We start from the raw sequence: 23166 nt of genomic DNA on the forward strand, positions 1-23166 counted from the left end.
ATATCGGGGCAGGTAGGTGGTGCAGTAGATACAGCACTGGTCCTGGAGTCAGGAGTACCTGAGTGCAAATCTGACCTCAGATCCTTGACACTTACTGGCTCTTGAGACTTTTTTTTAGGCTTTAGCAAGGCAAATGGGGTTAAGTGGCTTGGCCAAGGCCACACAGCTAGATAATTATTAAGTGTCTGAGGCCAGATTTGCACTCAGGTACTCCTGACTCCAGGACCAGTGCTGTATCTACTGCACCACCTAGCTTCCCTGGACCTAGGTAATTCTGGAGGAGAAAGTGAAGCTGGTAATTTAGCACAACATCCCCTCACTTAAATTCAATTTATGTACTTGTCATACCATCATCTCCCTGGTATCAGGGTTTTTTCCAAGAATAAAAGACAAACATCATCATAGGGTCATGTGAGAGTTCATGCACCCAAGTCTTCATCCTCAACTATGATTAGCAGGTGGATGTTTGATCTTACTTCAGTCATTCTATCTTTTTATTCTAGTTGGTGAACTTTGCTTATCATCAAAATGGATTAAGACGGTTGCTATCCATTTTTAATTACCTAATTTTAAGGACAGTTGGAATCTGCTTTAAATTGTAATGAACTGTCATTCAGATACTTTATTTTGGTTCTTCATCAAGCCTTGCTTTTATAATAATTCTGTTGGGAACCTCAGGACTTGAGCTGCTCAGGGCTATCGAAGAGACTTGCTGCATTTGTTCCTTTTCACCCTGTGTTGTTTCTACACCCAGCTTGTGGGATGACGGGTGTTCAAAATTTGAGCATTGACACGTTGTACATGTCACATATTCTAACATATAGCAGCAGCTGCTATCATCAGGGATATGATGATATTGTTCCAGTTCCAGGATTGCTAATTCTCTTCCTTTACACAATTAGGAAACTAAGATATTCAGGTTTTTTCATTCCAGTGTCATTTCTAATCCACTATATTTTAAATTTAATTTACCAAATCGTAAAAGGAATCCTGGTTTCCTTTCATTGTTCACTTTTGGACTAAATATAAAAAATGTGAGTTTTTAAAAATTCTGAATTTAGGAACCATCATCAAAAACATTCAATTATGTAAAATAATACCATAAACTTCAAATTAGTACATATTTTAGGAGTAAAGAAACATGCTCTGTGTTCGTCATCCTTTTTTTGAGTGACTTCCAAAATGTCTTTGGGCCATTTTATTTCCTATTTGCTGGTAAAAACCAGTGAGGCTATGGGAACTAATGTTGTAAAGGAACGATTGTGAACGATTGTGTTTCAAAAAAGTAGATAACGCAAGTGTAAAGACAAGTGAAGTGCATCTGTTCTGATTTTTAACCGGCAGATCTGTGGGCAGGCTGCTGCTGTGTGGCTGGAACCAGGAGGGAGAGATGGGAATGGAGGGCCAGCTCTGTCAGTGAGAGCTGGCCTGTTGGCAGGTGCTGCCTTCCTCTCATTCCCTGTCCCTCTTCCACCTACTCTAGACAGAACAGGTGGAGAGAAATTACATTAAAGAGAAGAAGGCTGCTGTGAAGGAGTTTGAGGATAAGAAGGTGGAGCTAAAGGAGAACCTGATTGCTGAGCTCGAGGAGAAGAAGAAAATGATTGAAAATGAGAAGCTGACCATGGAGCTGACAGGAGGTGTGTATGAAGGCAGGAGGGGTGTTGGGATCCCCCAGGTATAGGAATGGCCTGACCTCTCTCTTATCAAAATATTGTGGGTTTATTCTCACCCTCAAAGCAAGTATCTGTATCTCAGCTTTAGAGCCCCTGGGCTAGATGATCGATCCAATTCTAAATCATAGAATTAATTCTTTGACCTAAATACTTAGACATTTCAGTTCATGGCCTTGAAAAAGCCTCTCTTTTTATTATGGCCATGCTAGAGGGAAGTCCATCTACCTTAGGCCCGCTCAACTGGGAGTAACTATCATGTAAAGAACATTATATTGGGACTCAGAATACCTGAGTTCAGATTCAACCTTGGCTATGGCTCAGCCCTTTGTTTCAGTCACTTCCCTTCTTGGCCTCAGTTTTCACATCTAAAAAATGAGGGTAGTGAACTTGAGGTTCTCTTAGGGTCTCTTTCTGGACCATGAGGCAGTGCCATATTGCAAAATTCTGGGCTTGGAGGCAGGAAGATTCATTTTCTGAGATGCAGTCCCATCTCCACCCTTATGAGCTGTGTGACCCTGAGCAAGTCACTGAACTCCCTTTCACCTAAGTGTCTCAGTCAGATGTGACACCATTTTCTTTGCCTTTAGTCACGTCTTACTGAAGATGACTGAACAACAAAATCCCTTTTAACCCTCCATGTCTATGATCCTTATTAGTCTGTTGACTAGACTAGACCCTCTTTGACTGTGACTTTTATCGTGAGTTGAAAAAATAAAATGCTGTTCCAGCAGAAGGAGCCAAAGCTCAATGCTTGCTGTGGGGGTACAGAGTTTAGTTGGCCCCAGATCTGGCTCCTTGCTTCTTCCTTCTAGGATTTATTAATGCACATATGGGACCTCAGCAGGCTGTAGGCAGATTTAAGTGAAGAAGCATTAAGGGCCAACTCCCCTTGGTCACCATATGCAGACCAATGAATCCTGCAATGATGGCAGGGCGGGAGTGGCCTTGAAGTTGGCTTAAGTCCTACAGGAAAGCTGAGATTGGAGTTTTGGGTTTGGCATCCTTTAGCAGGGGTGGCCAGATGTATGAATGAATGCTTGGTCATTTTTACTGGGCTTCAATCTGAGTTGCAGTATCTCAACTGCCGTCTTTGTGGTTGACTTTGAAACCAAAAGGACTAATTGAAAGCTCTAGGTCCTCCCCACCAAGACTTGTACTGTCTGACCTGCGTGCAGAACTGGCCCCCTTCCTTAGACATACCAGATTCCTAACTGGATTCCTCCTCCAGACAGGGTGGAGCTTCAAGGTGATTGAGCTTTTTTGAAAAATTGGTTCTTCCATGGATTCCTTACTAAAGGGTTTTACAAAAGAAATGACTTCTCTAGATGCCTTTCAGAGAGACCACAAGAATATATTTTGTGCGTGGGCTGGTCTGGAGAGGGAGCTTTGAACAGCAGTACCTTATTTTGTGCTTGCTTAGAATGTTTTTTTAATTAGACTGATAACTGTGCTGGCTCTATCTGTTACCCGGTTTGTCTGCCTGTTTCTCGACTTGCACTTATTTTCGTTGCCTGTGGTTAAGGCTGGCACAGATACATCATCGCTCTCTGCTCTACCTACCAGATGTTCATGTGATTTCATTAGGCAAGTGGGAAATATAGCCAGCTTGTAGACTCTCCCCTTCCATCTGCAGGGAAGAGGATTATCATCTTACCTGTGATTTGGCATTGGGATTGTCAAAGGGAGACATGCATTGTCAGCCAGGCAGTTCCTGCAGTCTCTGCCAGATTCCAAAGCGGGTCATGGGGCATTCTCAGTGAATGAGAGGATGAGGCCAAATGAAAACAAAAGACAACTGGAGGGGCATCATTTTTTTACTCCATAAAACAGATTACAGAGGCACATTTGAAGCCAGGCAGGGACACTAAAAGTACCAATTTCTTTCCTCAAGCCATTTGGCACCCTTGGTGTGGCAGGTACTGCCAAGGTAATAACTGATTGTCCCAAATAAAGGTACTGGGGCCGGAAGGATAATTAGCCCTTCCACAGATGGTGCTGCTATGGTATGGAATTCAGGGACTGATTGCCTGCCTGTAATTGAGTGACTCGTCTCACCTTTATGGACCAGTGCCATCCTTGTTCTTCTGCTGAGTTTCTGCCCAGAGGAGAGATTTTCTTAAAAAAAAAAAACAACAAAAAAAACACCCCATTACTTGTGAATACAAAGAACTTTTTTTCAGAAATAACTGGGGTTCAGAGATGGTGAGACTCTTGACTGAGATGACCTGCTCCTTGTGGCCTTGATTCCTTGGACTTACATAGCCTTGGAATATGGTAGTACAAACCATATGGACCTTCAGGCTTTCTGCTTAGAGGAGCAGGGGTTGTTCTGCAGGTTGGGATGATGGGTGAAGGTGAGGGGAAGTGAAAGAAGACAGGTAGAGGCTCTCAACTGTGGGTTTTGGACTTTAGATTGAAACAGGAGGCCTGAAGCAAGCAGCGAAAACTAGCTGTGTGCCTTCTGTTTTTTAAACCCTTTTACTAATTATTCATGATTACAATGTAACCTGTATTACCAATGAGTGTAATAATGTACATAATAAAGTCGTACTAGTTGAATACACTTACTGTAGATGATATTGTAAAGCTAAGATTGTGGACTTTTAAAATCACATTTGATCCTTTCAACAACACTGTCAGAAAGGAATCATTATCCCCACTTCACAGATGCAAAGAGTGGACTTTAAAGAGGTTAAGGCAGTGGGTTATGGTCATACAGCATAATTGGTGCCAGGATTTGAACTCGGGATTTGAATTTAGATTTGAAATCCTAACTATTAGATCTTTTTGCATTGACCTCCTTCCTCCTTTATATTGCACTCTGTTCATTGCAAACCACTTGATCACTATGATTGCATTGATCCTCACAACTTGGGGACCCTTGGGAAAGACATGGTCATCCAGCCACTCCAGGGGCTTGGATTCCAGTGTTGATCTCCAGACAAGGACTGAGCTGCATAAACTGTAGGATTGCTTTGGCTCTGTTCTGACTCAGGCTGGTAGGGTGCACTCACTGATGCTATGAACTTATGAAGCGCATTGTTGAGCCTGGTCCTTCCCAAAACAGGCAAAGGAAGATGGTGTCTTTGGCCTTGAGATTCCATTTGGGTGGCTTCTACAGAATAAATAGAAGCGTGTTTTCCTATAAATTAGGGATGATAGTGCGGATGGTTCTGTGTCTAGCCAAATATTTGACTAGTGCTGTAGAGGCTGTGTGTGTGGGTGGGTGTGTGGCACCATAAGGTCATATGAAGGAACCATAGAGTCCATCTAAGCCAGCCTCCTTGACTTATAGGTCAGATGGAGTAGGAAAATCCTGTTTAATAGCTGGATTGGAAAATGAAGACTGAATTTCAGAGGTAACACAGAGGTTGTTGAGCTGAGAGATCCTTATTAATCTTACCTCTATAGACTTTCTCCTCTTTGTTTTATTTGAATAAGATTTCCAAGTCTCTGAAAGCTTTGGTCTCAAGTTACAAAGGTTGCCTCTTTTAGTTCATTGTCACTAGTCAATTCTGTTATCTTAATTCAGTTCATCCAATATTAATGTCAGTAGTAGGTGTTGGCAGTGCAGGTGGCAAGACCACCCCTGGACTACAGGAAGCCTACATTGTGGTGGGGGATGCAGCACAGTAATGATAGGTAATGAAAGACAGAACATTGACAGCCAAGGGATTTGAGGCAGAAGTGGTCACTGGGATGATTATGAAGGGAACTGAGGGTCTGAAGAGGCAGCAGCCAGGAGGGTCCTAGGCACAGCAGGTAGTAAGTGCACCTGCCAAAAAGTGAGATGTGAATTGTAGAGTTTGGGGAGCAGCTATAACAGAGTGTGTGAAGTATGGGAAGAGAGGTAGTGGTCAGACTGCAGAAAACTTGGCTGAGAAATTTTCTTAAGAGGGGATGATGGTGATGATGATAATGATGAGGATGAGGATAATAATTGACATTTATGTAGTACTTGTTATATGCCAGTATTGGGCTTAGTGCTACGGTACAATCATTATTTCATTGGATCTTCATAGCATCCTTGGGATGTAGTTGCTAGTATTAGTATACTTCTTTTATAGATGAGAAAACTGAGACAAAGAGAGGTGTTAAGTGACTTGTCCAGAATCACACAGCTAGCAAGAATGGCACTTAGGTAGGGGCTGGCTGGATTGGGAAGAGACTGGAAGTTGGGAGACCAGTCAGGAAACTGTTAAACTCTTTCACCATAGTTAATATCTGTGATTGGCTTCTTTCTCTTTTATTTTAGCTGTTTATTTCCCAGCTGTTAGATTTGTATCCAAGGCAAAGTTGATATTAGGAGGCTGGAATTCAAAAGAGAGGTGAGGTTAGATCCTAGATTTTGTCAACTTTGTAGTTAATTACATTATAGATCTTTCAACTTAGGAAAACTGAAGAGGTCACCATGAGCTGTAGAAGTGCCCAGGACCGAGCCTTGTGAGCAGGAGCTGAATTCTGGCTCACCAGAGGAGACTTAAGAATTTTCTGTTTGATCCTGGAGGTAATAGGCAGTTCTTGGAGCTTATTGATTTGGAGGTGGGACATGATCAGATCTGCATTTTAGGAAGATGAGTTTGAATAGGTAGAGACAGGTGGACCAACCAGCAGGTTATCATTACAGTAGTGATGAGGACTTGCATCACCGGGGATAGTGATGGCCCAGGAAAGAAGGAGGACTCTAGAAAGGACTGAAGTGGGGAGCAAGGATTTGGAGATCATTGCTAACTGGTGAACCTGGCAAAGAGGTGCTACCTTCTCCAGTCATAGTAGAAGGGAGGGAAGAAAGGAGGGTTCAGTTCTGTCAAATGTGAATAGAATTTACGGCAGAGTTGTAGGTCAAAATTTTCAAAATAGTTAAGAACATGTAGGTTATCGATAACAATTCTCTCTTTTACTCTTCCATTTCCTCCCACCTTCCAAATCCATGCTGTCAGCCACTCAATATCCAGAAAGACCTTTCAGAATCAAATACAGGCTGATTCCTCCAGTTTTTAAGACATGTAAATCAAGGCTCTTTCTTAGGGGACCCTTTGATTTCTTCATTCTTTTCATTGCTCTTAACAACCACTATTTTTTGAGTTGCCCTTTTTAGGTTTGATGATCTCACATGATGCTTTTTTTTTCCAGGCTAGCATGTATTCTCAAAGTTGTTAGGGTCACATAAAAAAATGTTAAAGATCATATGATTTCTGTTTGAGTCTTAAAGTTTATGCAGCTTTTAGCAAAGAGAGATTTTGCAGAATTAAATAGTGGCTGAAAAACTGAAACTAATTGGTAGGAATTTATAATCAAGGGCCTCTAGTCGGAGCTAGCTTGCCTGAAGTTCACTTAGTTTAGTTTTCTCAAAGATCTCTTCCAAAGGGAGCTCTCTCCCCCAGTCACTTCTTATGCTTTCTGAGTGCCATTTTATAAACATAGTTTTTGTTGCTTATTTCCTTGTCTCTCACCTACCTACAGATAAGGTTTTATCCCCATCATCCTTATGAATGCAAAGATACACTTTGCCTAACTATCATCTTCTAACAGTTTGCAGCTATCTAATGTCTTTTGACATTGTTTGGCATAATATTTATTGTATAATCTAGGAACTGCCTCTTTACTTTAGCAGAATGAATCTTCTTGGCTAAATTTGAATTCCAGCAAGCCATCATCTCTTCTTTGCCTCCAATGATTTTGTTTGAATAATAATGGACTGGTTTTATTGAGGAGTCAGCCTTGGCTTTTTTTTTTTAAGCTAGTAGCATTTGCTATAGTCAAGAAGCCATAAAAGGTTGTAAAAATAAATGAAAGAAGAAATAAACCTGGAACTTATTAATGGAGACAAATATGGTATAAAAGCCTCAGTATTCTTTATTGGCCAGTGGCCATTAAGAGCAGTTGATAAACCCACTTGTTGGTTCCATTTACCCATTTTGAAGGGTGAACAGTCAAATTCATGGTTTCATTGGTACAAAGAGAGGGGTGACCAGTGTTGTAATTTCAAAAACCCATTTTAAATTTAAATTTCACAAGCATGAGTGTGCCAAAATCTATAGTGTACATAGGAGTTGGACTCAACCCATTAGACAATCTTGATAGTGTTTTGAAGATTTTATAAGTTCAGCCTTTAGGAATTGTTCTTGCTTTAATGCAGTAGTTTGACTCTAGTCCATTCCATTTCTTCCTTTAGATTCCATGGAAGTGAAGCCTATCATGACAAGGAAATTGAGGCGGCGGCCAAATGATCCAGTTCCAATTCCAGACAAGAGGCGGAAACCTGCCCCTGATATCCTTGTTTGCGTAGAAATGTTCTATACTAAATCCTTACCTTATATCATCCATATGTTTGCCCTTCAGGGATCATTAGTACCTAATTGAGGAATAGATTTAAAACATTGATTCCATGGAACAAGAATTGACCATTTGTGTTTGTATCTAAATCAGGAGCTTATTTTGTGTGTCATGAATCGAAACTGGTGGAGTCTGTGGACATCAAGATCATGGTTTTAAATGCTTAAAATAAACTCCACAAGATTGCAGAGTAAATCAGTAAACTGAAAGATGGTTAACAAAATATTTTTTTAAAAAAATTAGCAGGGGCAGCTAGGTGGCACATTGGCTAGAGCGCTGACCCTGTGGTCAGGAGGACCTGACTTCAAATGCAGCCTCAAACACTTAATAATTGCCTAGCTGTTTGACCTTGGGCAAGTCACTTAACCCCATTGCCTTATATAAAAATTTTAAAAATTAATTAATCAATCAATCAATTAATGGGTCCCAGGTTAGGAACCTCTGTTCTTAATCTTCATAACTATATTCTGTAAGTTGGGAAGTTTTTTGAAAAGCTTTCTGGGAGGAAGTTGAATTATAGTCTTATTATTAGTGCTAACATTGATTTTTAAATTTTAGGCAACTAATTCCATCTGGGGTTTGTTTCTCCAATCTTTGAAGTGAGTAGTACCTAGTCTTGTATTATCTCAATGATATTTGCCCATGAAAAGTCAGCAAGGGTTAATAGACTTTAAATGAGCGGTTTCATTTACATCACAAAGCTTTTGTAATCTGGATGGTGGTGGTTTGTCCATTTTTGCTTGACTTATTTGTAAATTGTGTCAAGTGAGGCAGCATGGCACAAAGTCACCTGCCTCAGAGTTATCAATGTCCAGTGCAAGACAAAAGTCAGGATGACTGGTAAGAATCCAGGGTGCAATGGATGAGGACTTGTCTTCAATGTTCTGACCAAGCTTTTAAGTGTTCCACAACACCTAGCCTCCTTCATGGTTGTGGAAGCAAATTGTTCTCATCCCCCTGTTCCACTGAGACAAGTCTTCCCATTCTTGGAGTAGATACCACTGCACCCTGCTAAAGGATCTGTGGCCTCTTTTGTATCCTCAACGTAGTTTAGCCCATCTGCTGAGATGGTCTTCCTGGGTTGTGGTTGCTCTGTATACTAGTTTCTTGGAGCCACAGATGAGAATTGGGTGAAAGGTAAATACTAAAGATGGATGAGTAACCCTGGAAAGGGTTTGGCAAGTCCTCATAGTGCTAATAGTGCTAGTTCTTGAATACCCATATACCCATACAACCCTCCCAGGTTGGTAGTAGTGGAATAGCTAATAATATCCCAAGTTTATATAATGCTTAAATGTTTGAAAAGTGCTTTAAACAGATTTTGTCTCATTTGATTCTCTTATCAGTTCTGTAAGATAGGTACCATTTTACAGATAAGGAAACTGACACTCAAAAGACCCCTGGGTAGCAAGTGTCTATGTCAGGATTCACATCTTGTTACTCCAAGCCTAGTACTATGTCCATTATTTTACTTGTTAGTTTAGATATTTTCTTGCCTAGAGGCAGCCCGAAATGATGTATTTAGCTCAGTATTTAATTCGCTGTTGCTAGGACAAATGGCTTCCTCGATAGGAAGGTTCCTCTGACCTTTTTGGAGAAATGACATTCAATGCTTATAAAATATTTTATCATCATGAGGATTTGTCTCCTTTTTTCCCATTGTACCTGTTTCTCTATCCTCTTGTCATCCAAAAAACTAAATCTTCCTTCCAGTTAATCCTCCTTCTAACCAGATCCTTAAAGATAACTGATAGCAGCTGATGTGTTTCCTTGGTGCCCTTGGTCAGCAAGACCAATGGAGTGGAAATAGACAAAGATGGATGAGCGTAATGGAACAAGAACTGGAATGGGCCTTGGAAAGACCTTGATCTCACAGCTCTATGAACTGTCATCACCTGTGTGGTCTTGGACAAGTTTTTTTCCCCTCTCTGGTCTTCCGTTTCTCATCTGAAAAGATGGGAAGATGAGGTGATGTTTGTAATTTCTTTTAGCTTCAGATGTGTGGTTCTACAACATTTGGTTGTAGCATAGCACTTTCCTTGAAGCAGAAAGTCAGTATATGTTTTTTTAAGTTGAATTGTAGGAAATCAAAATGTTCAAATTAGTTGTGATAAAATCGGTGAGTAACCCTTAATTGTCTCGATTTCTTTGTTTCTTGCACAGTGCTTATATTTTTCTTTAACTCTCAGCACCCCAGCTGAACTATTTGTTAACAGATGAACAAATCATGGAGGATCTCAGGACATTAAATAAGGTAATACTGTTATTTAATTTTTTGAGAAATGTTGGCATTCAACCTTGAGAAAATGATTTGTTTCACTTGATTTATACCCCAAGTTGTTTTTGAGTATACCTCAAGTTGATGCCCCAAGTTACATTTGAATAGATTTTTACTGAAGTTAATTTTTTGTTGTTGTTCTTCCTGCAGCTTAAATCACCCAAGAGACCAGGTAAGTGTCTAGTGGTGTTGACATTTGTGTTGTCTGTTCATCTTTTTCATAAGAATGTATAAATACTTGTTAAGGAATCGTTGTTGGGTTGTCTTATTTGATCCATTTATTTTTCAGAATTAACAGCTTGTTCTCAATCTGCCCAGAGGCAGCCATCATGAAAACCAAGAGGAGACTTTAGACTTCTCCTTCCTTCCCAACTACTGCTTTACAGATGCTTTTAACTTTACTTTGTTTATCCTTGGAATTGATTATGAAAGAGACATCTGAGGAGTGAGTGGGGAAAGACTCCCCACTCTGTAGAGGGCAGACATAAGATGTAAGCGCACATCCACCTTGCCCATCCATGTAGTAACCAGCAAGATGCCCAAGCTTTTGGGAGTTTAGTCTGGAATATAATGGTTGGGGTTTTAGCCCTTGGTTGTCATCTTGTAAAGCTTTCTTTTGTTGTAGGGAGCCAAACTTCATCATGGAAGTATTCGAGGATTATGATTCAGAAGGGTCCTTCCAACTCAGTTCTATGTTAATCCAGTTTTTAAATTTTTAAAAATGGTGATAACTCACCATTTGGGTAAAAGAAATAGAAGGCTTTCTTATTTTTTGTTTTTTTATTCTTCTAGAAGATTTTTCTCTCTGGTGGATTGCCTTTTCTTATAGAACATACCTGTGTCTCAGAAATCATTGCTGCTGTGTGAGTCAATAGGGAATATATTTTAGACCTCCTGAGGGCTTGATCCCCTGCACATTTAGTGTCTTTACTATGGAAACTAGCTCTGCCTAGTCATGTGCATTTTCTGAAATACCATATTGATCTAAATATAGATCACCCCCAATTCAGGCCCTGCCTCTAAAATTAGATCCCACTTGAGAGGGGAAGATAAGCTTATGTGTGTGCACTCATGTACCTGCATGTGTGGGTATCTGTATAAAAATAACTATATTTTATACAGTTGCACAAAATTACTGTATTAAAAATATATTTACCACAAAAGGTCTTTTCAATCCACTAAATGTCTTACTCATTTTTGTTGTCATTGCATTCTTTGTCCTTTTCATTTTCATTGTCATTTTCTTCATATGGTTGTAATTACAGACTTCACTCAGATTTCATTTGAGCCAGATTTTTGGCGGGGTGGGGAGGGGAGTTTGACTTCCATTTGGACCAGTATGGTAATTTCATTTTGTTCTATCTCAAAGGCAATTAGCGGAGTTATCCTTTTATCTTCTGTGCTAGTCTCTTGTGATTTCAGTTTTTCATTATTAAATGCTCTTCAGTTAAGCATGTGTTCTAGTGCCCGGCGCAGTGATTTTGATTGTATTTGCTTTTTCAGCATCTCCCTCTTCTCCAGAGCATCTCCCTTCAACACCTGCAGAATCTCCTGCCCAGCGGTTTGAAGCTCGGATAGAAGATGGCAAACTCTACTATGATAAAAGATGGTAGGTGGTGGGTAGGCTCATGTTTACTGTGAATTAGTCCTAAAAAGGAATTAAGGGTGAGGGGGGGAGAAGGAGGGAAAAGAAAAATTGGGAGCTTACTTGTTCTGTGTGTTTCATTGACTTGTGCTCCATCTTGTATGGTAGTCTTGCCCTGGCACTACTACCCTTCCAGTGTAGACTAGAGATGTGGGAACTGGGTAGTGCGGAGTCACTGAAAAATCTAGCAGCTGCAGTTCAGATGCTTTCCTGAGGTACAGGAGTTGGGTTGGTTAAAGGCCCATTTCCATTCCCTAACATCATTCATTGGTAGCAGAAAGGATATTCAGCAAAACATGGAAGGGAGCACTTAAGCGTCATAAACAGGCATTCAGCTGAGTCACATTCCCACTGGGGTTTGTTTAAAAGTCCCTGATGGGTGTTGTCCAGCAGTCTGGGGGGGTAGCCCAGCAGTCTGGGGGGTTAGCCTTTGGTGTTTGGGGTCTTCCTGCCCTAGTCTCCTGGAGCAGCCCTCTCCTCATCTCAGGGGATCTACAGGCAGTTGGAGTACATTGTCTGGGTGAGTGGCGAACCTTTGGTTTCTCTGGCAACATTATTGTAAGGAGACCCGGGAAACCTCTTGTTGGCTCTCAGAGCTCTGGTAGTCATCGGCTTTGTGTAGGGAAGGTGCATGTCTGGACTTTGGCCACGAGGTGGCAGAGCCGGGCAGGCCCACAGACCGCACTGAGCAGGAGCAGATGACAAATGTTTCCAATCATGAAAACCAAATAACCTTTAAAGAGCAAACCCACACAGAAGAGCCATCTTCCAAAATGATAAATCTTCCCGGCACTCTTACGTACTTGTGAGTTGTAGAGCCCTGTGGTATTTCAACTGGTGATCGCTTTTGTAAGCGCTTTGCTTGGGCATCTCCCTTCTCCCAAGTTTATCCCAAGACTTTATGAAATGTGTCATCTGGGTGAATGATCAGAAAAGTCCGAATCCTTCAAAAGAAAAGCAGTCATGACAATTCCCAAGAAAAGTTCTGCTGTGTCCGGGCACAAGTCCTGTGATCAGTCTCGACAGGCCAAGCATCAGAAGATGGGCACATCTCCCTCCCTTCACTGATAACTAGAGAAGCTCCTGGTGCTCATTCATGCGGGGGAGGGGGTTGCTTTCTTTCTCTTCCTCTGTCTTTCTGTTTCTTTCTCTCCTTCCTTTCCTGCCAAGCACAAATAGGAAGCAGTTTAGGCAAAGTTGTCATTGGAAGGAATAAGTAAAACTTCCCCTGAACTAAGCAGAAAAACTCTGAAATGACTCCGCTCTTCTCCCAGGGAGGGCTGTTGCTTTTTGAGTCCAATAACAATTTTATGGTCTTTTACTTTCTTCCTTTAATTCAGGAATAAACTCCCTGAAAGCATGGGACTTCCTTAACAGGATTCATGTTTAATTTGCTGCTTTCTGCTGGGCCTCACTTATTTCTTTGCATCTTGTGTTCTTCCTCTTTGACCCCTCACTCTGAGATTTCATAAAACATGGAATATTTCTCTGATGGGACTTTTCCCTCTCCTAGCTGATAATGTGTTTTTGTGATTCTCCCACAAGTGGAGCCTCAGTATCCCACCAGGCTTTTGATGCTTGATATCTGGTATCAACCCACTGCTTAAAATTCTCCTCTCCCCCTTGTTGCTCTTACTTCAGAAATCAGGGCAGATTCCAGAGCATTAACTAAATCCTTTCAGACTTTCTAACAATTTTGGGGTCCATAATAGACCTTTATGAATGTTTCTGATGTCACAATGACTGCAAAATGATTGGAATCTGAACCTCTGAGTGATTACTGAATGATATTCCTTTGCTAAAGATTTGAATCCTTTGCTTCTTTGCCTAGGTAATTCATCTTAGTCACTTTATATCCCACTATCATAGTTGTTTCAATTTTGATTTATAATAAAGTAGTTGATACTTAAAAATTCACAAGTGAGAGACTTCTTCCTTCTCTCTGCCTCTCTCTCCCCCATTTTGTTAAAACTGAAACTTCTTGTGTGTCCCAGAATTGAAGAAACTCAAAAGAACTGAACTCTCTACCCCTGGGGTGACAGGAGATACTCATATTTCCCAAATAATGAGTATTTACAGTGAGCAATTTGCTTTCCTGAGGCTCTGTAGCTGTAATGTGAAGTTCTTTCTTTGTGTGAAATATAGATCCTTAGTAGCAGGAAACCTAATAGAACAAGAAATTTAAATACTTCCCTCTCTTTGTCCCATTCTTCTTTTTTAAAAAAAATACCATTCCAAGAGATCTTTTGATTCCTCTGGCCTTTTTAACTAGACAAACTGTCAGAATACCAGAATTAATGATGTCCAGATGCAGTCTCCATTAGTCATATACTACGTAGATTCTTGTGTGGGGCCATTTGGCCGTTTGGGGTTGTTTCTGCCTTCCTGCAGAATTTAAAGAATTTTGGGGACATGAATTTCTATAGGAAGTTTGACAAAGCTATCATATCATTTGAAAAAAGTCACAAATTCACCTTCCTTTATCCTATATATTCTGAAGCAGTTGAGCTTTTATGACTGGGAAGCATGTTGTGTCTTTGCCTTTAAATCTTTTGTATTCCTCTTTTTTGCTCATCAATTCACAGGAACTGAAAAATAAACTTCAGATGAGACTGTCATTTTTCATTCATTTTTTTTTTCCACTAGGAAGTTCCTTGTGAAATCTGTCTCTGTGGGACTTGGAAGTGACCATTTCTCAGCAGCCTTGGTAGCTTATGCCCTCTTACAGAAGCATGTACAATATGAGTTAGCAATTATGGTAGGGCTTTAATCTCCTGTTAACTGTTGTAGCAACTCTCCAGATGGTGGAGGGGTAGAGGAGGTCAGCTGTCAGGTGCCACTTTGCAGAGATGGTGGACCATGTTGTTGGTGCTGTCATTGGTTACCTTTCATGCTCTACAGAGAATACTTCTAAGGCAGTTTATGTGTTCATCCATTTGGGATATATAGATGAGCATGCCAGAAGATTTCTTCAGTTAACTGGCTGTTTTCTGGATTTGACTGGCAGACAGATCTTTGTAACTTGTACCTTGATTTTTCATCCTTCTGATTCTTCCTAGAGTGACGATAGTACCATAAAGACTTCTGACTGATTGCTCAGATATATATTATTTTAGTATTTATTTATTAATAGCTCACTTGTGTAGGACCCATGCTTAAACTTTCACTGCCTTCTGGACCATTGCTTGAAGGAATTGTGTTACTTCTGTGGGATTGGTGGACTCCCCCTTATCAGAGATGGACTCTGACAAGTACATTTCTTGGCTATCCTCAGCCAGGCTTCTTTTCATTTAGCACTTGAGACTTTGTGATGGTCTAGTATCTTGACTGGCCTAGGAGCATTTTTATTGACTACTCCTTATCTGAATTAGGTGTGATTAGTCCAGCTCTCTGGGTGTGAGCACTGCCTCAGGCCTTGGAAACTGAGACTAAAAAATCATCTGGAGGTTGAGCTTCATTATGATTTCCTTTTAAATGGAGTTTATTAGGCCCATTTCACCAGGAAGTGCCCTATCATTAGTGAGTGAATCAACAGCACTTTGTAAGGACCTACTATGTGTAAGGCATTGTGCTTGGCTTGCAAGGAAAGGTAAAAGGCAGTCTGTCCTCAAGGGACTCTTAGACTAATAAGAATTTGACGTTCAAACAACTAGGTTCAGATGAAGAATATGGAAGGGAAGCTCAGGAAGAAGGCGATTAGCAAGTGCTTTGGAAGGATTGAGAAAGGCTTCTGCCAGAAACAAGCACACTTACTTTGAATAGGTGGCGTTAGACCACTGGACTGTCAGCAGAAAACTGTTCTCAATATGTTTTCTTCTTGAATGTACCATTCTTGGGTGGATGAGATAATCCTGGAGGTCTTTTCTGCCTCTGTATCTATGACATTAAATGACCAAGGCAGGACTTTTCCTCACTATAAAAAGCTTGGTAAGAGGAAGGACTAAACCACAGGTTGAAGGGTGATTAGAACTACTGTTTATGACCCAAACTAATTGAAAGGAGGATGAATGAAGGAGTTTTTAGGCTTGGCCTGGGCCAGGGCTTTTTCAAGGGAGGCTTCTCACCCTTGAAATCCAACAGCTGCTGCCAGATCCTTGGTGGAAGCTGCCATGTCCCAACTTTGCCAGTCTTGTTGTATCTTTCTGATCCTTGGCTTTGCTCCTGAATTGCAGGTTTTTCATAGAGGTCCAGGTTGGAGTGGGGGGAGAGGGCAGAAGACATAAAAGACTTGGTAAATTGAGTTACAAACCTGTTGTGGAACTGGAATTTTTTTCAGTCTGCCTTCTCATTAATCCCACATTTAAACAGAGCCAAATTCCCTGGGAAGTTGCCTAACCCTACCTTTTGCTTGGAAAGTGGAAGCTTGATTGCTGCAATGCTGAAAGCCTGAGGGCTAAGAGAAATAGGGTTATAAATCAAAATTCTAGTGTTAGAATTGGGGGGGGGGAGGGAATCATCTATGAAATCATCTAGTCCATGGATGCAAGGCTTCCTTAAGCTGTTTTTCTAAGTCAATTTTAGACTTAATTTTGGCATTGTAAATAATCAGGTTGTCCTCTAGACACATTTTAAAAATATTAATTCATATTTTATTTTTGATAGGTACCACAAGAGCCAGGCTATCTATTTGGAGTCAAAAGAGAACACCAAGATAAGCTGTGTGATCAGTTCTGTTGGTGCCAATGAGGTAGGTGGGATATGGGGTGGGGGGGGGAATGGAGTGTGCACACACTATGTTTCTTTTCCCCATTCTTAGCACTCAGACCCAGGCCCTTAGACCTTGCAGTTTGGTCTTGTCTTGGCTGTGTGTGTGTGTGTATATTGCCTAATTAGAACAAAACTGGAATGAAAAGGCAATAGGGAAAGTCAGTCTTCTTACTTTAGCCTGTCTCAGAGGGATGGTAACCCCTGTGTGACTTGCATTGCTAGTGGTTTAAAAAGTTTAAAACTTGAATAGCTGCTTTGATTTGATCTTTTATCAGGGCACATATGTCTGCAATGAAATTGATTTTTACATCTCTCTCCTCTGTGTTACTGATTCATGTTAATGCAGGAAAAATCTAATAAAAACTGGATTATGAAATGGCATAAGCTTTTTCTATTCTCCCAGACTTTGAAATGGAAAATGTCCTTAAATATGCTTAGTTTGTGAAATTTTTTTTTATTCCACACTTGTAGTGCCTCTAAATCATTTCTGTTCACCTCCAGGGTTCAGGCTCCCTTCTCTGAGGGTACAAATAGATTTGTCCAAGGTGTATACAGAGTATCTGGAAGGTCATCCCTTCCAAACAGTCCTGAGGGTCTCTCTGCTCTTAGACCAAATGAGAGAAGTGATGGGGTGGAGAAGCTGCTGTGGCCCTGTTCATCTGACAGATTTCAAGACCAGATACTGATGACCCCATAGAGAAAGTTGAGGCCAATGGGACTGTTGCTAGAAAAATCATTAGAAGGCATTTCATTTAATGAACATAATATCGACCATGTCAAAAGTCATTCCCTTACTAAGACCTCATTGTGGTGGCGAAGGAGCTTTGCCTCCTTGTCATGAGCTTTGTCAGGTCTTACCAAACTGGAAAGAATTCAGGTGTAGACCTGGCAGTGGATTGTATCTCAGGAGCAAAATGAAGCTTACTGTTTTCCCTTTCATCTCTCTTCCTTTTCTGTGCCTAGAGACAGTTCCTCTTCCTCCTAGCCTCCTCAATCTCTCTTATCCCCTATTTCCAAACTGTTGCCAGAAGTCCAGTGATTTCACTGTTGTCATATCTCTAATGCACTTCTCTCCTCTGACAGTGCTGAGGCCCTCGTGCAGACCTCTGGTCACCACCAACCTGATTGGCCCACTTATCTGGACTTACTGTACTTCAATCCATTCAACCTCATTTTCCTAAAACATTGGGCCTACCATGTCTGCCTTAATCCTCTCATGGTCCCAGAAAAGGTCAATGGTTCCCTTGTTTTGACAATTCAGAGTCCTTCATTACCTCTCCTCCCTCTCCCCCCACCCCTTGCTTTCCAATCTTTTTAAGCCTTACTCCATCTTGTGCCACCAGGCATTCTCTCTGGTTGTCCTCTTGCCCAGAATGTTCTCCCTTCACTGCTCAAATTGTTGACTTCCTTTGCTTTCCTTAAGCTCCAGCTTAAACCCCACCTTCTATAAGAACCCCCCCACCCCAGTCCCTTCCCAGATTGTTAGTACATATGTGTTTTAATGTTGCCTCCCTTAAGGGCACAGACTATCTTGAACCTCCTTTTGTGTCTCCAGGGTTTAGCAGAGTGCCTGACTCAGAGAAGGTGCTTAATAAATGGTTGTTGGTTGACTCTTTCTGAGAATCACAGGCTAAGTGGAGTGGATCTTCACCAATGGATCACCTAACCAATGAGAGAGCTTGATTGATTACAACAGATTAGGGAGACTGAAGGTTTGGGAAGGTGAGGACTAACAGCAGAAGGGAGTTTTAGCATGGCCATTGATGAAATTTTGGTACTTTGAAATATGAAGCAAGTATTTACAGTGTCCTTTTCCGGGTGCCAGGCAAGGCAGCCATGGCCACCAGATGCCTGCAGAACCAGTGTGGTAGTACCAGCTTGCAGGGACATTCCTTGGTGAGTCTGATGGTCATATTGTAAAAAATGAAATACCTCTCCATTTTATAGGCTTAATAGAGCCTCTAAAGGGGCCAACAAGGGAAAGATTCATCCTTGGGAGGGATGAGCTTTGTGCTCTGGTAACAGACATTTCTCAACTTCTAGAGTTCATTCAAGTCTATTATTAAGTGAAGTTGAAGTTCTGGTGCCCTTGGTAGGTTGGGCAGAGGTGACCCATAGTGTGACTATGGCCAAGTTGGTCACTGGAGAGCAGAGGTTTAAATTGGTCCTGATCTACTTTACTTTAGACCCAGCACTTTACTTACCAACCCTGTGACATCTTCATGGATTTTTCCCCTTTTTTGTCAAATATTCTTAACTTTAAAACGTCCCTAATATAATTTATTATATTGGATTAGGAATAGAGAAGACATTGAGAAATGAGGTTTTGTTTTTGAATGGTAGAATAACAGACAGGTATGTATGAAAATGATGTTTGTGTATGTAAATGAGAGATCTAGGTTCATAACCTCTATGCTTCATGAAACTTACTTTCCCACCTCTTTTAGTAAGAGTGGAAGAAATGAGATGGGGAAAAAGGCCTGTCCATCCCAGAATACAGCAAAGAGGGGGGCTGGGGGTGGGAGTGGGGGAGGGGCAGAATTTGCCTTTCAGTGAGGAATAACATGTTCACATTTTTTGGGGGGGGGGAGGGGTGAGATGAAATCACAGTAATATCACAGGAGAGAGTGACCATTGGCAGAAGTCAAGCTCTCCAAGCTAATTTTTTTGACTACTTTTCTGACAAAGAAGACTCAGAGACCAAGAGAGCACTGGACTTGAGTGTCCAGGGGCTTCTCCTCTTTTTCACTAGCCAGAAGCAAACTTTTTTGCTTAGTGAAGAGTTGTGATACTTATTTGCTTCTCTCACAACCCTCAAAAGCCATTCCTAATCTGTTCTCAAGATTCCCACTCTTTCTCCTTCTCACCCAATATCTTAACTGAGGATCTTGCTTCTTCCCTGAGAAAGTCAAGGACATTTGCATTGAGTGCTTTCTTTTTCCCTTCTGCTCTTGTTGAATCAATCATTTCATATCAATCCCACATTCTTTTCTTCCTTTTCTTAAGTTGTTTTTTTTTCTGATGATCAGGTAGCCTTGTTCCTTGGCAAGGCCACCCCCTTGATCCCACTCCCTCATATCTGTTTTTGCAGAATGATCTCATAATTATCTTCTTGCTCTTTCATCTTCAACACTGGTTCATTCCCTCTTACCTTGAAACATGTCATTTCCCCAATACTTAAAACCTCTCAATCGATCCTATGACCCCCTTTGACTCTTGTCTCAAATATCTCTTCCCTTTATTTGCCAAACTCCTAGGAAAAGCTACCTCTCCTTTCATTATCTTCTCTGCCCTAGCTTCTAAACATCACTTAACCGAAACTGCTGAAGGCTTTAGCTGACCATTTTCTCTTGGTCCCTAAATCTGACCTGGCCTACCCTTTGCCCTGCCCATTTCACTCCTCTGCCAAGGGTTGGGGTTTCTTGCTTTTCTCCAGACTCTCTTGTTCTCCTATGCTGGCTGCTTATACATAATTGATGGATTGTTTACCTGTAGAATAATGGTAATAATTAGTATTTCTGGAGCTCTCTAAGGATTGATAAGTGTCATTGGAGACTACACTTTTACTGGTCCAGTAAGTGCCTATTATCTCCATATTATAGATGAGGAAACTGAGCCTCAAGGAGGTGGGTTGACTCACCCAGGGTTACACAGCAAGTGACTAAGGAGGAATTTGAACTTAGGTTTATCCTGAGCAGACCCTCTGAGCCATCTTCTCCATCTTTCACACCTGAGTGCATTCTGTCTTCTGTATTTCTCCCCTTCCTGGACTCTAGAGCTCAACCAAATTGCTCTTCCCTCCCTTCTCTTTCCATCTCCCTTCTCTGTGCCTTTGTCCTGCCTATCCCTTGTCCCTGGAATATATTCTCTCCTCCCTTCCAGCTCATCCAGTATCTCTTATCCTTCAAGATGTAACTGAAGTGCCACCTTTTGCACTCAATGCCTCTGACTCCTAGTGCTCTCCCTTCCTAACTGCCTATGCTTTCTATTTATTCTGTATATATTTGGATATTCCCTGAAGGAACGATAGCTTGTATTCTGCCAGAGGATTAAGTGTATATATATATATATATATATATATGTATATGTATATGTGTATATATATATATATATATATATATATATGCAACATGAATACCATGGTGATTAGGGAATGGATGTATATTCTTTGATTTCCTGTCTGTGGCACATGGGCACTTACTGAATGCCTGTTGAGTAAGTTACTTAAGATTCTAACCAGAGCCTCCCTCTAGAGCTGGAAGGGACTTAGAAGCTCTCGGAGAGTCTCCTTAGGCCCAGAGATCAAGACATTGACCTGAGGTTGGAAAGCAGGAATAGGCTGGTCCAGGACTTGAGTCTGAGGGCCCCCCTCCTACCCTTCTAGGAATCACCTTTTTGTAATCACTGAGAATAGAGTGAATGATGAATAGAATGAATAAGAAGGTATTGATAGACATTAAGATGAAATACAGGGGAAAGAACCCAGATTACACATTTTTCAAGGTTCTAATGCTTTTAAATTTAAATGGATGCTCAGTTACACTCCATTATTTTACTATGTAACGAATAGACAAATTAGAATATCTTTTAGAAAAATGGGATGGTTGAATTCTCAGGATACTCTTTGGATTGAAGGGTATGAAATATTTTCAAATATTTTTTTAAAGTATGTGGTTATGAATATAATAACTTCATCTTGGAGTTTGAATTTGGGTTTTTTGTTTTTATGGTTTTTTTTTTTTTTTTGCAAGGCCATGTAATTAATTGACTTGCCCAAGGTCACACAGCTAGGTCATTAAGTATCCGAGGCTGAATTTGATCCCAGGTCCTCCTGACTCCAGGCCAGTACTCTACCCACCGTGTCACCTAATTGCCCCTTGAATTTATTTTTTTGATCAAGCCAAGTCACAGGTTCACTGGTCCAAACTATCAAACATCTTAAATTCCATGATATGGAAAACCTCAGACATCTTTTTTTTTGGGGGTAAGGAAAAAAATGGAAAATAAAGATCCAGTGTTGGCTACTTTCTTGCTCAGCTAAGTTCAGCAAATAAGGGCTGGTCCTGTTTCTCCTGAGCTAGAAAAAGTCAAAGCCATGAGGCAAGCACCCAGGAAAGCACATCTTATGTTTTAGAGGCAGCAAGGCTAGCTGCTGAAGCTGAGGGACTGTGCAACATGGCAGTTCGCCTTCTTCCCTGAAGTCACTGAGCGGCCCCAACTGTTGTTCTTTTTAGCTAGTTGTCTTTAGTTCGATCTTCCAGTTTCCCTTCTCCACCAGTCACAGGGCACTTGTTCTCTCCCCTCCTTCTTTGTCCTGCAGATCTGGGTCCGGAAGACCAGCGACAGCACCAAGATGAGGATCTACCTGGGGCAGCTTCAGCGGGGGCTCTTTGTGATCCGCCGGCGCTCAGCTGCGTGACCCCCTCCCCCCCTGCCCCCACCGTGACTTTCCCTCCAGTGGTTTTTGTTTTTAGTTTTGTTATTAAGAGAAATTAAACTTATAGGGAATAATAGTGACTCCACCTTGGAAACGGACAACACTGTGTTACAGATCCCGAGACCACCTTTGTGGCTGGCCACATAGTCCTTGGCCCTTTCCTGCAACCCCCTTGATCTCTTCCATAGTTTACTTTGAGACTTTGTTACATATGGGGGGAGGGGGAGAGTGTGTGTGTGTGTGTGTGTGTTTGTGTGTGTGTATGTGAGAGAGAGAGAGAGAGAGCGTGTGCACATGCATGCACATGGATGAACTTATGCATGCATGTGGCTGAGTTGATGATGTGATTTTGCTCTTCAGATATCTTCAGGGCAGTGGGGGGAGCATATGCATTTGCTTAGTTTACTATTTTGAATATGATCTGAGCAAGTCACTTGACCTTGTCTCAGGGTAAGAAGCTAGATGGGTTATTTCTCCATCTGCCTTGGGGCAGAGGTCTCAGAAGATGAATTCTCCTTGTTCTTTGCTGCCACTGTGAAATACTTTCTATAACATCTGACCACTGGATGAGCAACTGAAAGATTTGCCCAGGATTCCAGGTGCCCCAAAAGTAATGGGGAGAAGATAAAGAAATCAGAATATGCTTATGTTACCATCTTTTGAGTAACAGTCAATGCATGCAGTTAATTCAGACACCCTTGGCTAAATCCTGAGGCATTTGTGAGCTTTTTTTTTTATTTAACAAAAAAATTTCTTTTGAGAGGACTTTGTCTTATTAGTGTATTTCCTCCCCCTTCTCCCCCCCAACCCCAAATGGATGAAGAGGCTTACATACCATAGTCTTGAATTAATTGAGTTGTCCACAAGTAGAAGGTAAAGGAGACTAATAGCAATGATATAATCATTAATAAGTATACTCTCACATGAATTCAGGATAATTTCCTCTTGCCAATACTGTTACAGCTCTTTGGCCATTCTGGAATACCTACGGGAAGAGACTTCTGGAATATAGTGCTCCTAGAATCCCAAAGCTTTGGCACAAGCCGAAGTGGCATTGTCATGCCTTGGCTATCAATGAACTTGATAC

The 23166-nt window shown here is 41.2% G+C and overlaps 1 protein-coding gene across 2 annotated transcripts in view; it reads left to right on the plus strand.

Annotated features, from left to right (window-relative positions):
* Nucleotides 1-22155, plus strand: part of SUDS3 (SDS3 homolog, SIN3A corepressor complex component) — a 39896-nt gene extending 17741 nt beyond the window's left edge. For both annotated transcript variants that reach the window (XM_074205943.1, XM_074205945.1), the window contains 7 exons: nt 1484-1640; nt 7852-7947; nt 10205-10266; nt 10441-10462; nt 11794-11899; nt 16538-16622; nt 21963-22155. In XM_074205943.1, coding sequence (XP_074062044.1) covers nt 1484-1640; nt 7852-7947; nt 10205-10266; nt 10441-10462; nt 11794-11899; nt 16538-16622; nt 21963-22061 — 627 coding nt within the window. In that variant the 3' untranslated portion in view covers nt 22062-22155. The remainder of the gene's footprint in view (nt 1-1483; nt 1641-7851; nt 7948-10204; nt 10267-10440; nt 10463-11793; nt 11900-16537; nt 16623-21962) is intronic.
* The last annotated feature ends 1011 nt before the right edge of the window (nt 22156-23166 follow it).

The sequence above is a fragment of the Macrotis lagotis genome, chromosome X, assembly GCF_037893015.1.
Source record: "Macrotis lagotis isolate mMagLag1 chromosome X, bilby.v1.9.chrom.fasta, whole genome shotgun sequence".
Classification (NCBI taxonomy): domain Eukaryota; kingdom Metazoa; phylum Chordata; class Mammalia; order Peramelemorphia; family Peramelidae; genus Macrotis; species Macrotis lagotis.